Raw genomic sequence first — 14,248 nt, forward strand, 5'->3', positions numbered from 1 at the left:
ACGACCATGACGGGAGCTTCGTAGCCTTATGGTGAGTCCTGAACTCAGGGCATGTAAGACCTCTATCTTTGCTGGCCTTGTTCTTTTTTGTTTTTTAAGATTTTATCTATTTATTCATGAGAGACACAGAGAGAGAGAGGCAGAGACACAGGCAGAGGGAGAAGCAGGCTCCATGCAGGGAGCCCCACGTGGGACTCGATCCTGGGTCTCCAGGATCACGCCCTGGGCTGAAGGCGGCGCTAAACTGGTGAGCCCCCGGGGCTGCCTGGGCCTTGTTCTTTTTATCAGCATTTTTGTTTTTGTTGGCCTATTCCAGAGCTTCGTTTTTCCACGTAAATCTGAGAATTGCTTGCCGATTTCTTCAAAAAGCCCGTTAGGATCTTGACTGGGACTGTGTGGAGTCTCTGGGTCACCGCAGAGGGGGCGGGCACCTTAGCGCCGCGGGGTCTGTTGACTTGTGCATACGGCAGGTGCGTCGTTCCATTTATTTAGGCGTTTAGATTGCATCAGGAATATATTTGTGACCAGATCATTTGTGCGCGGTCATAATACATTTTAAGACTCGGGTATTTTGGATGGATTTCCATGCTGAGGTCCAAGGCATTTTTTTTTTTTTTTTTTTTTTTTTGTTTTTGGTACGAGGCAGTTTTGAAGGCAGAGCTGTAAGGTCTCATGTGTTAGCAGACAGAAGCACGATTGCTTCCTGCGCGTGGACCTCGTGTGCCGCGGTCTTGCTGAGTTCGCCCGCCACGTGGCGGTTCCCAGGCGTCTTTGGAGGACTCCACAGGGTCCGGTGAATCCACGAGCCTGTCGCCTGGGATCAGTGGCAGGTGTCCGTGTCCTCTTCAGCCAAGGTGCGCCTGAGCTTTACCTGGGCACCGTCCACATGCGGCGGGGCTGGCAGCAGCACGTCCGGGCAGCGGGTGGAGTGGCTGGAAGCGCCCGGAGTGTTTGCAGACCCGGGGCGGGAGCTCACCCTGAGCCGCCCCAACCCTAGGCTGCACCGCTGGCCTCTCTCGGATTCGGGAGTTGCCCTCTGTCCCCATTTTCTGTGAGTCTCGATCATGAACGGTGTCGACTTCAATCAGATGGCTTTGGGGGCCCGTGTCGAGGTGCTCAGGCCTCCTGTCACCTCCGTGTTGCTGGAGAGGACCGGGGGGGCCTGAGCTCGGGGCCGCTCTCGCCCTGATCCTCAGCCTTGCCCTTGTGCCCCAGCTGCAGGCAGCCCCGGGCTGTCCGCGGCTTGACAAGTGTCCCCGGGTGTGGCCCGAGCTCCACGCCGGGGACACATGTCCTTAGGGGTCGATGCCCGCCCCGCCGGTTCGTACGCAGGAGCCTCGTCTCGCTGCCGCCCAGCCAGGGACAGTGGCCCCGCACGGGCACTTGCCGTCCGGGCGGACCCGTCAGTCCTCGCCGTTTATTGCCTTTTGGTTAATCTGCACCCGGTCCCCCGGCGGGGTCAGCACAAACCGTGCCCCGCTGCTGGGTCTGAGCGCTCAGCGTCCCCGTGGGGGCAGCATTTAGGTTCTGCCCCTTAGCGTCCATGCCACCCCCTGTGTTTGCATTTCCACCCGTCTTTCCCTTCCCCCGTGGTTGTGTATCCGGTGCACGCGGTCCACGCCGCCCTCGATGCTGTCTTCCCTTTGCCTTCTTACTCCTGATCTCTCCCTGCGCACAGTACCCCCCTCCATCATCCGTCCAGGGCCTTTGTGGGAGTTTGGTTTTTTGCTTGGGCTCCCATGATAGAGTAGATAGCGTATTCGACGCTTCCTTACTTCCCATAAGACAGTGCCGATGTCTGCAGGGAGGGACACTGGCTGCCTGGCAGCGGGTAAGAAAGCGAAGGCGCTCGCGGAGCAAAGGATGTTCCTTTGCAAAACCTTTAGGCCGTGAGGCTGAGAGGCGGCCACATCCTCACCTAGGGGAGGTCAGCACAACTGTACTTCGCGTATTTTCACACGTGGCGATCTATAAATGTGTGAGTTTTAGAGACCTTGTAAAACTTAGTGGAAAAAAAAACACACACACATACACACACATACACGTAAGACAATAATACCTACAATGGATTTGCCTTTTTTCCAGTTAAAGCAGATGTAGAGCCTCTTTCCATTCTCTTCTTAAAGCTGGGAAACTTATTAATCACAGACACAGAGGACCATAGTTCACCCCGTGTTTCCAAATGACCATTTGGACATTATACTCAAGTGGACGTTAGAGACAGGCGTTTAATATTTTACCATTGTAAATTTTTGAGCAGTGAGCACTTCTTTTTTTAAGGACCGTGAGCTCTCACTGGGAAAAGTGGTTGGGGGGGGGCGGGTTGCGGGGCGATTCTAATTTAAATGCGTTGAGTCGACAAAGTGGAATTTAGTCATGTCTATATAAATCTAATTGGATGGGTGTTGCCCAGAAATTTTAGGAAGCATAAGGGAGCAGGAAGGTAGGCAGTTAGGTTTGACCTAAGAATACAGCTTATGTACATAAGGAGAATTTAATACCAAAATCTGATGAATTTTTTTAAAGCAATAACCAAATTTCAATTAAAAACAGAGGTACGCAAATTAGGATTGAAATAGCGTTCAGTAGAGTTCATCTTCTTAGAAACAGAAAAATATGACCTGAAAAGCAAAAACTGTTCAATATTAGTATGTCTGTCAACATGTTCCATTTTATTAATGACTAAAGGAAAAAACTCATTTGGATCTGTCAATGGATGCTAAAGATGCATTTAATGAATGTAGTGGCTACAGCTAATAAAAAAAGAAATAGACATCATAGAAATATTATAAAAATCTATCCTAATAAGATAATATAAATGTTCTAAACAATGAAATGCTAAAATCATTTCAACTGGACACCAAATTCACAATTCTCATCATTATTATTCAATGTTTTCTTGGAGGCTGTAGAAATACAATGAGAAAATTATATTACTTATAAAAATTTGGAAGGCAAGGAAACTATTTCTCTATTAATATGATTAAAAAATCAAGAAAGCCCAAGATCAAATATGATTTGGAAAGTTGGTTGGTTATAAGATCAATATATTTAAAAATCAATACCTTCCCTCTTATACAGCATAAATTACATAGAAAAGTATAAGATCTTATTGAAGACTATAAAACAAGATCTTTACCAATATGAAAACTTACTTGTGTCAGAAAAATTATAATCACCATAAAACAGAAATTGATCTATATTCAATTTATAAATTCAATACAGTTGTCAATAAAATATCATTAAGTATTCTCATGGAGAAGGATTTGGGTGATTGGATAAAATGATCTTAATCTACTTTACTAAATCAATAGCCAAGGATATTTTTAAAAATAGTAAGATTCTATGTTGGCAAATTGAACACCAATAAAAAATAAATTTATAAAAAAAATAAATAAAAAATAAATTAAAAAATAAAATTAAAAGAAAACGTAAAAAAAAATAGGTTCAGCTGTGAGCATAGATGGAAATATTCCAAATAAAATTTTAATAAATGGAATCAGTATAAAGAAAAATAAATTTACAAAATGAAAAAAAAATAGTAAGATTTGCCTGAGCAAGCGACCAAACAAAACGTAAAGTTGCTGCAGTCAAATCTCTATAGTTTGATCCTAGGAGGGACCGATCGTGAATGAGACAGACGGTCAAGTCCAGGAGAGATTCAGGTACACGATCGTTCGTTAGACATGGTCTAACTCGGCAGGTAGACGGTGGATCGTTTGATACAAAAAGTGTCGGTGAGACGGCTGTCCACCTGGCGACAAGGGTAGTGGTCATATCAGATTCAATGTATAAAAGTACATTTTACGTAGACTGATGACATGAAGAAACTAAGTTGTATTAAACCTCTTGTAAAATAGTTTAAAAGGCTGTACAGTGTAGAGGCAGGATGTAGGGAAGGTGACGCGGCATCGTGACACAGCTGAGCTGCGGGTGCACGCTCCCTGAACCCCCTGCCCCCCATCCTGGGGCACTCCTCCTCCCCTGCCCCCCAAGGCCATCCCTGGGCTACACCCCCTAAACCCCCTGCCCCCCAAGGCCATCCTGGACACTCCCCCTCCCCCTGACCCCCCAAAGCCATCCCTGGGACACGCCCCCTGAACACCCCCTGCTCCCCAAGGCCATCCTGGGACACTCCTCCTCCCCCTGCCACTCCCAAAGCCATCCCTGGGCTACACCCCCTAAACCCCCCTGCCCCCTAAGGCCATCCCTGGGACACTCCCCCTCCCCCTGCCCCCCCCAAAGCCATCCCTGGGCTACACCCCCTGAACCCCCTGCTCCCCAAGGCCATCCTGGGACACTCCCCCTCCCCCTGGCCCCCCAAGGCCATCCCTGGGACATGCCCCCTGAACCCCCTGCCCCCCAAGGCCATCCTGGGACACTCCACCTCACGCTGCCCCCCCCCAAGGCCATCCCTGGGCTACACCCCCCCTGAACCCCCTGCTCCCCAAGGCCATCCTGGGACACTCCCCCTCCCCCGGCCCCCCAAGACCATCCCTGGGACACGCCCCCTGAACCCCCTGCCCTCCAAGGCCATCCTGGGACACTCCACCTCGCGCTGCCCCCCCCAAGGCCATCCCTGGGCTACACCTCCTGAACCCCCCTGCCCCCCAAGGCCATCCTGGGACACTCCCCCTGGGACACAGCGATAGGCACTTGGGACGCAACTTGTGCCTAGGCTTCCCCTCGTCTCCGGCTTTGGCAAGGCTGAGGTGTGAGTGGTCTGTCATGGGGCCGGGGCAGGAGCTTGCGATTTGGAGGGTTGGGTTGCTTGGGCTCGAGGAGCTTCTGAGGACGTAGGGGAGCCCTGTGGCGCCGCAGGAACAAGGGAAGGCTGCAGACACGGGGCTCCCCTTAGCACCTCTGCACAGGGTAGTGACAGCAAGCCCCCCCCCCCCCCCCGGGCTGGATTCGAATTCACCTGAAGATGGCTTTTGGGCTCTGGGAGGGGAACCGTGCGCCGAGGTCACAGGGAGTTTCACCCGGGAGTGTGGGGGCCTGTGTTTGCACCCCCGAAGACTCCTCCCCGGAGGCCTGAGCACCCTGCTGAGGCTCGGCGGCCTTGGGTGCAGCTGGCTTCTGGGACATGCTGGCTAGGGAGGCTGCGGGCCTCAGGGTGGCCGTGGGGCTGGGGTGGCTGCGGGCCTTGGGGTGGCTTGGGGCTTGGGGTGGCCATGGGTCTCGGGGTGGCCATAGGGCTGGGTGTGTGGCTGCGGGGCTCAGGGTGGCCGTAGGGCTTGGTGGCCACAGGGCTGGGGAGGCCATGGGGCTTGGCATGTAGCTGTGGGTCTTGGGGTTGCTGTGGGGCTGGGGTGGCCGCAGGGCTGGGCATGTGGCTGCAGGGCTGAACATGTGGCCACAGGTCTTGGGGTGGCTGCGGAGCTTGGGGTGGCTGTGGGGCTGGGGAGGCCATGGGGCTGGGGTGCCTGTGGGTCATGGGGTGGCTGCAGGTCATGGGGTGGCTGCGGAGCTTGGGGTGGCCGCGGGGCTGGGGAGGCCACGGGGCTGGGGTGGCTGCGGGTCTCGAGGTTGCCACAGGGCTGGGCGTGTGGCTGCGGGGCTGGGCGGGTGGCCGCAGGGCCTGGTTGGTCAGGGAGCTAGGAAGTAAGTTCAGGCAACTTGCCGAGGGTCGCACCGAGGTCACCAGGACCCAGGTCGTCTGCTGCGGAAGCCCCCCGACTGCTGGAAGTTTCTCAGGGCACATGTCAAGGCCACAGACTCTTAGTGACTTGGGCCCGACGGTGGCCCCTCGGTCAGCGCGGCTGTGGAAAGCCCCATCTGCCAGCGAGGCTGACTCATCCTTAGGCAGCTGCGCAGTAAGGGGGGGCTGCTGGTGGCTTTCTGGGGGCCGGAGGCACCGTGCGCCCCGAGAGCCCCCGCTGGGTGGTCACCCTGCTGCCGGCCCGGCTTCTGCGCCCGTGTGGCTGTTGGTTAAGTGCCGCCAAGCCCGCCTCGCTGCCTCCTCGTGTCCGCCCAGCCGCGGAGCGTGGGTCCTCGGCATTCAGAGCTGCCGCCCGAGAGGGGCTGGCCCATGTCGTCGGGTCGCCTTGCCGTTTTAGCCGTGATGCCGGCGGTGTCGACGCAGGAATGACTGTGTACGGGGATGAGCCACCTGTCTGAACGCTCGCTCCTTTCGTTAGGGGCCCCTGCCGATCACCTGCTGTGCTGTGTTTTGTCGCGTCGCACGTCATTGATCCGTTTAAACGTTTCCATACTTTTTCTCTAAGAGGCTGTGTCGTTAAGAAAGCATCGAGAAATGACAGATACACAGGCTTCTTTGTATTAGTTTGATTTTTGTCACCATAATTGACGTGCGGATGGTGTTTCCACGTGGATATACCCAAGCAGGCTTTTGGAAGTAGGTGCATGGAATTAAGGGAAGGCGACGTATCTACATTGTCTGGAAATGTCTGCCTAATGGAAGCTTAAATAATCACGCCTTTTTTTTTTTTTTTTTTTTCTTGCCAACACATGAGAAAGGTGTAGCACAGTCGGGTTGTGTCCCCTTTACTCAGGAAAGCCGCTCTGCCCCAGACTGTCTCGCATCTCCTCGGCCAGGGCGGTGTCCCGTGGTCTCAGTCACAGCAGGCGAAGCTGATGAAGCCAGGATCCCTCCTTTCAGACTTCCTGCGTTGGAATGTGCAAGAACAGAAGCAGCTCGGGCCTGACTTTCGAGTCCGTAACCAAGTAACCACAAGATTTGGAATAAAGGTTCAAAAGGCATCCTTACAGAGGTGACCTGTAAGAGAGAGAATCAAGAAAGAAAATAGGAGAAAACGATCCAAGTCAGAAACTGGGGGAGTACTGACGTGGAGAAGAGAGGGGATTAGGTTTAGGTGAAAAGGCTTCAGCTCGGGACAGGGTCTCCCGGGTGGCGGGGATCCAGCCCGGCCTCGAGCCCCACATCCCTGCATCAGGCTCTGCGCTCAGCGGAGAGGCTGCTCCAGAGGCTCTCCCTCTGCTCCCCCCCCAGCTTGGGCATGCTCTCTCCATCAGAAAATAAATAACTACTTAAAAAAAAAGGTGAAAAGCAACCACAACCTCTCACCTGTGAGGAGGGCTACTGCAAAAACAAAAACAAAAACAAAAACAAAAAACCCAACCACAACAACAAAACCAAAACAAAACAAAAAAACCCAACAAAAACAACAACAACAACAAAACAAAAACAAATAAAAAAAAAATAAGCGTCATTTCTCCACGGCTAGGATGTGGAGAAAATTGTGAACTCTCAGTAGAAATGCAGAACAGGGCAACTGCTATGGGAACCAGTATGAAGGTTCCTCAGAAAATTACAAATGGAATCATCCTATGACCCAGCGATCCCGTTTCCTGTTTCCAAGAATTTCCCCCAGAACTGCGGTCAGCATCTGGGCGAGCTCTGCACACCCACATTCCAGGCAGCAGCGTCTGAGCAGCCGGGGGAGGTGTCCGTTGTCGGGGGACGAGCAGATGCGCGCATGTGGCACCTGCACACGAGGGAACACTATTCATCCTGGAAAAGGGAGGAGGCCATCGGACCCTCGAGCTGGAGAAGCGAGCCTGACGCCTCACGCCACATGACACCGGCCCACGCAGGAGGACAGACGTGGGGAAGCCACTGGAGGAGGCCCCCATCCCAGGTCCTAGAGGCGGGAGCAGAGGAGTGGGTCCCGGGGTCGGTGGGAGAGGGAGCGGGGAAGCTGTCGGGGAAGGGACGTGGAGTCACGGTTTCACCCAGTGAGGTCCGGAGACCTGGGGAGCGCACCCGGCACCCTTGAACTGAACCCCTAAGTATGGTACCGATGATACATTTCATGTTACGTGGTCATCTTATTATTATTATTATTATTATTTTGACCACAGTTTTTTTTAAAAAAAAAAACAAAAAACAAGTATCTCCGTGTTCTGCTTCGGGGGGCGTGGGCCAGGGCCCGAAGGCCGGTCGCAGGTGGTGCAGCTGCCGCTGGTCCCCCAGCCTTGGCCTGAGACCCAGCTCGCAGCGCATGGGGACTGACTCCAGATCTCGGCTCGGGTCCCGTCCTCCGTGTCTTGGGGTCGAGCCCCGCAGAGTCTGCTTGGGGTCCTCTCTATCCCTCTGCCTTGCTGCCCACTCCCACTTTCTCTCCAATAAATAAGCCAATAAAATCTTTTTAAAAAATTTTTTTTGAGAAAGGCTCATCACTCAGAGCCACGATCCTCCGTTTATGGGTCTAGCTCTGCTTGGAGTGTGAACTTTGGGAACGAGCGTCGTGCCTGCCTCTGTGTACCGACTTCTAATGCACCGTCTGTCCCGGAATACGTTTGTGTCCTATAAATAGAAAAGGGGGAAAAAAGGTAAAAAACAATGTGAGGGGGAGAAACGAGGGGAACCAGATAGTGTAGGGTCAGGTGTTGAGAAAAAGCCTGAGTCCTCGGGATGGAGGCCAAGCCCGCGCCGGTGCTCTACAAATACTGGCGGCGGGAGCAGGGTCGGTGTGGGTGGCTGGGACGCCTTCGTGGGGAAGGTCTGTCTCCCCAAGAGACTGTGGAGCCCGGGAATTCAGGGCCACACGTGTCTGCCGATGGGTCTTGCCTTTGCTGGAACTTCCCGAACTAAGCATTTTTTTTTTTTTCTCTAATCATTCTTTTTTTTTGTTTTGTTTTAATCATTGTTTTTAATGATAGAATTTCCTCTGTGCCAGTGTGTCCGTTATGACCCATTTCTTGACTCAGTTTACCAAGTGAGAAATAACAGGGTGCTGGGTGCGTGTGAGTAACAAGTAGGCTCGAGAATCTTTTTTTTTTTTTTTTTTTTTTTGGGGACACACTTGGAGATTCTGATGCGGAATGAATTGTCACAGAAGAACCACCAGTGACATGACTTCCTCAAAGAGCATGAGAGTCGTCCAACCATTCCTCAGTGTCCATGACAATATCAGCAAACAGATGATTTGAACTAGTTTGGCCAAGATGCGGGGCTCCCCATGATCATCGTAAAAGAAAACTGTGCGGTGGGACGAGAAAGAACGTGCAATGAATTTACATTCAGGTCTGGTTTATGCGCGCTTTCCCCGTAACGGCTCAAAAATAGTGCACGGTCTTTTTTTTTTTTTTTTTTTAATCTTTATTGTATATCTTCCAAAATGTTTACCCAAATGCGTTTTGCTAAGAAATCCAGATCCTTGGGGAAAAAAAAAAAAAAAAAAGGAAAGAAAGAAAGAAATACAGATCCTTGGGCAGCCTGGGTGGCTCAGTGGTGGAGCGCCTGCCTTCGGCCCAGGGCGTGACCCTGGGGTCCCGGGATGGAGTCCTGCGTCGGGCTCCCTGCATGGAGCCTGCTTCTCCCTCTGCCTGTGTCTCTGCCTCTCTCTCTCTGTGTCTCTCATGAATAAATAAATAAAATCTTAAAAAAAAATTGAAATCCAGATCCTTGAAAAAAAAATTATAAGAAAGGACTTGTTGGGGTGAATGATGCGTCTGAGTTGGGAATAGGCTTTGAGATCATGGCCAGCATCGTGAGCTGTGTCCGTCCGAACAGGGCTTTTTTCCAGGTTCCAGAATCTATTAATTCTTCAAGCATGGTGGTCACTCAGTCATTCTGGGTTTCAGTTCATTAAACAGTGACGTGGTGATGGTGATAAATAGGACGCGGGTGCAGCAGTGAGCCCGGCACAGTGCCTGACACGCGGTAGCCGCCCGGCGCGGGCTCCTCGCCAAGGCTGCTTTCAGCACCGTGAGAAGGACGGTCTCTGTGTTTCAGCACCGTGATTCACTTTGCAGACCTTTCGGTGTGATTTCTGTTTTTTCGCTTTAACAATACTTGCGGGGAGATTCTCAGCTGGAGAGCTGGTAAAAGATCATGTTTCCTAAAGGACTCTTTACCTCACGTGTTTATGTTTAAGTACGTTTTATTTTTTATTATTTTTTAAAGATTTTATTTATTTATTCATGAGACACAGAGAGAGAGGCAGAGGCACAGGCAGAGGGAGAAGCAGGCTCCACGCAGGGAGCCCGACGTGGGACTCGATCCCGGGATCCCAGGGTCACGCCCTGGGCCGAAGGCAATGCTAAACCGCCGAGCCACCTGGGCTGCCCCTGTTTATTTTTTGATTTTTATTTCAAAATCACCACCCTCTATGTAACCACCCTCGTCCTCGTCATCATCCCGTGGCAGTACCGCTCTCTATCACGTGGCCCTCCCCACGTTTCTCGTATCTGCTCACGTAATCTTCGCATTCTCCAAGAAATTGGAGAAATTCCTCCAAAATGACACAAAAATATTGACAGCTCCAGTTTCTACTTTCTTTTTTTACGACCCCAGGAGTCACCCAAGCTGTAAGTTCTGGGAAGCTTCAATAATGTACGTGGCGGGTAATTCCTCACAGACCGATTTTTTATTTACTTACTTATTTTTTGCTTCCATAGACCATGCTGGTTCTTTGGGTCAGTTCTGGAGGTCAGAGGTCTCTTTCTACAGGGAAGTAGGTGCTGTTAGGAACGTCTCCCATCTTCCAGGTGGGAAAACTGAGGCACAGGGAGATCCGAGACTTAGACGTAGGGTAGGAGCAAGGACAATCAGCTCCAGCGTCTGCTCGTCTTAATCGCTTCATTCTACGGGACCCTAAATAGCGGGGCCCCTTATTGCCTAGATACCTACCACGTTTTACCGCGAGACTTGTTTTTACTTGTATATTTTAGGTCTCAAAGGGAGCAAGCAATTCTAACGTGTTCACTAAAAACACATTTTTCTCTAAGTGTTTGGGATTTATGATCTTGGGCTTTCAGAACCTTAAAAGGTCAAACGTCGTTACTCTATTCATCTTCTCAAACACTTTCTGCTTTATGAAAGGGCACCAATCTATTCGATATAGATGCAAAAATAGGATTTATGACACCTACAGGTCCTGGCTCTTCAATCAGAGCTCTTTCCGCTACGCTGCATAACATAGTGTCAGATTTTCAAAAACAGTCATTGTTAACGCCTGCAGCTATTTGAGACTGATCCCAGTTTTGGCAAAGAAAATAAATGATTCGGCTTAAAACCCTCTATATTTCAAGTCCGGAAGAGAAGTGCACCGCTCGCCCTCTGTATTTATGTGTTTGTAGGCAGACGCAGAGGGTAAGTCCTTGGTGCGGGGCCGAGGCTGGGCCTGGTGAGGGCTGCCGGGCACCCCTTCCAGGGCCTGGGGACTCAGCTGGTGCTTCTTCCTGGGGGCAGCTCTGCCGACGAGGGGGATGCAAAGGATGTCGTCCACCCCGCTGCCTGTCCTCGAGCCCGTGTGTGGCCGTCGGTCGGGGCGCACGTGCCTACCGAGTGCCGGGAGTCACGCTGGGGACAGAGCGGGAACTCGGGGTGGGGGGACCCGCCCGCCGCAGAACACCCACCCCCCCCGGCCTCGCGAGCTGTTCCGAAGCCAAGTGGCCACCGCTGCCTTTTATTATATTTTGTGTCTTTTCCTTCTCTTGAACGCACGGTGTGATGACGTAGACGCAGGACTTGGGGAGTCTTTTCAGAGTCCGAACGACTTTAGTCGGGGTGATTTATTTTTAAGTACAAAATCCCCCCCCCCCAAAAAAGTACAAAATCCAATGGGGATTTTTCAAGACTCCAAACAAGCTCCGTGGGACTCATAGTGTGGAGGTGAGGGCGTTTCGTGAGAGTGAGTGGTTTTTCAATCACCGCGGACACCGTCCCGGGCGGGAGCTGACTGTCACGGAGGCATTTATTTGTGTCTGGGACACGGACCGTGAGGATGAACCCCAATTGCTTGGGTTTGCGTGTTGGCCGACGGTGACCCCGACCACTGAACCGTGACGTCATGCTTCCTCGTTCATGGGTGCGGTGTGGTCTGCGGCCCACAAGTCCCGCTCCGGAGACGTCAGAGGCTTTCTTGGCGTTGGGCCTCAGCCAGGGCGCCGCGGCACCCCTGCCTCCCAGGATCGTGGCTCCCCTGCAGGCCGGGGCGGACGACGTCCTCCTCCTTTTAGGCTGTGAATCGAGAGTCTCAGCAGTTTTGTCGTCTCTTGGGAAGAACCTGAGAATGTGGCTGAGGGCTCTTGGCGGGGGCAGAGCCCCAAGAGGCTGCTCTGCTGGGGTCCCGGGGCCCAGATGCGCCTCGACAAGAGCAACCCGGGGACACTCGAGGAGTGCCGAGGGCATCTAGGTCTCCTTTCTCTTTTTCTCTTCCCCTTCCTTCCCTCCATCCTCTCATCCTTTGACTCCTCCTTGTCCCCTTCCTCTCTCCCTGTCACCTGTGGAGGACGTCCAGGCTCCTGAGCCGGGCAGGTAAGTCTCCTCTCCAAGCGAGCCCAGCTTGTGACCTTAGTAAATGCCCCGTTTCACCCCCCTACCACCACCTGGAGCCCCGTGTTTCCCCTACAGGCCTGTTTCTCTTGGATCATCGGACATCCTGTCATGTCTCTGTCCCCCTGTAGTCCCCCTTTTTCCTTTCACCAATTCTCTTCTCACCTGCCTCTTTTTCCCCATGCACGTCCTTTGGGAAACATGCCTTCAGGTCCTTTTCTGTCCATTCAGGTCGTGATTTTCTCTGATCCAATGGGAATTTGTACAAACATACATCCCAGCAATTCCTTGTCTTTTGTTCCTGTTGATGTTTTTACATATTATCCCATTCTAATTAGGTTGTACGCCTTTTGAATCGCAGGTAATATCTTTTACCCCTCCGTAACCCCACTTTCTTAGATTATGGGGTTTTTTGAACCAACAAATAAATAAGGACGATCTTTTATCTTTTGGTAAGTGGCTACATGCTGTGTAGACATTGGTCGTTATTATTACACAGAATATGGAGGGAAAAGACATTACTCATTAATATTTTGTGACTGAAGGAAAAGAGATATCATTGTCCAAAATGATGAATATTGGAAAAGAAGGGAGTCGATATTTGGTGTGGCAGATGGTAAATTTAAGTCGATAATGGTACTATTAAAAAATACCAGAATTTAAGTCAATGGTTAGGATTGACTTAGAGGAGGGGGGCGCCTGGGTGCTCGGTCAGGTCAGCTTCTTGATCTTAACTGAGGTCACGATCTCGGGGTTGTGGGATCGAGCCCCACGTTGCCTCTGCCCTCGGTGGGGAATCTGCTTGGGATTCTCTGCTCTCCTCCCCCCTGCCCTCTGCCCCTGCTCCTGTGTGCCCCCATCTCTAAAATACATAAATAAGTATCTTAAAAGGGAAGAGGGGTGTAACCCCTGGATACCAAGCCAGTTATTATTATAATCATATTTTTGCAAGGTTAGTGGAAGACCTATGAGACAAGAATTAACTGCTTTAATTCCTGAAGCCAGGACAGTGACCTTTGTTTTTTTCTGTTGTTTTGCTTTTTTTGTGACCTTTGTTTGAATGGGTTATTTTTCACGTGTAAGCCTTTTTCACCGCGTGGTCTTATGTGGTTGCAGAGGCAGCATGGTTGGCGGACGGGGTGCCTCATATGGCGGTGAGGCTTTCGTCCATTTGGGTATTTTGGTGCTGGAGGGACGGAAATACACCACGCTGGGCTCCGACTTGCCCGTCAGTGGGCCTGGCCGGCAGTTATTTCCAACCCTATTTTTTCTGTTGTGATGGTTACTATCTTCAGCCCCGGACTAAACCCATAAAGGACTCAAATCATCATCTCCCCAGCCCCGAGAACACCCCTGCAAAGTGACCAAACACATACACTACGTAGAATTGCAAAGCAGGAGGGGGGTGTGTGGTCCTGTTGTAGGGTTAGGTTCTCAAACTCTGGGGGAGCATCGCTGGGTGACTGGAGATTCATTGCTACGTGTTAATTGGGAGCAGGAGAACAGAAGGTCACAAAGACCAACCCTAAGGGCAAGCAGATCTGTGTTCAAGTTCTGACGGCTGCTAGTTACTGGTCACGTGACCTCAGGCAAGTCCATTAACATCCCTACGGCGTCAGTTTCCTCTTTGGTGAAATGGAGAAAGGAAGACATGACCCTCCCCGTGGGTTTAGGGCATTAAATCAGCCACACCGTGCGGTTGTTGTTTATCACCACCCTTCAGTGTTTGACGCTATTTGAAATTTTGCAGGAAGGCGGAGTGGAGGCTTTAGGGGAAGTTGCAGGGGACTGTGGGCTAAAGAAAGCTCACGCCTGTGTCTTTATGCTCCTTGAAACAAAGCAGGAAAAATCATGCAGTCATTAATCATAGAAAAGCTGAGGCGCCCGGGTGGCTCGTGGAGTGCCTGCCTTCAGCTCGGATCAGGATCTCGGGCTCCCTGCCCGGTGGAGACTCGCTTCGCCCTCGCCCTCTGCCCCTCCCCA

General features: G+C 51.6%; 1 protein-coding gene across 12 annotated transcripts in view; it reads left to right on the top strand.

Annotated features, from left to right (window-relative positions):
* INPP4B (inositol polyphosphate-4-phosphatase type II B) overlaps positions 1–14,248 on the top strand; it is a 707,387-nt gene that overhangs the window by 402,022 nt on the left and 291,117 nt on the right. Inside the window, exon 1 of one of the 12 annotated variants that reach the window (XM_025462339.3) lies at positions 8,855–9,010. The exons of 9 other annotated variants lie outside the window; for them this stretch is intronic. In XM_025462339.3, the coding sequence (XP_025318124.1) occupies positions 8,946–9,010 (65 nt within the window). In that variant the 5' untranslated portion in view covers positions 8,855–8,945. Of the gene's footprint in view, positions 1–8,854; positions 9,011–14,248 lie in introns of those variants that run through there. 2 more of the 12 variants (XM_035702056.2, XM_035702055.2) reach the window with 2 other exon arrangements.

The sequence above is a fragment of the Canis lupus genome, chromosome 19, assembly GCF_003254725.2.
Source record: "Canis lupus dingo isolate Sandy chromosome 19, ASM325472v2, whole genome shotgun sequence".
In the NCBI taxonomy this organism is placed as follows: Eukaryota; Metazoa; Chordata; class Mammalia; order Carnivora; family Canidae; genus Canis; species Canis lupus.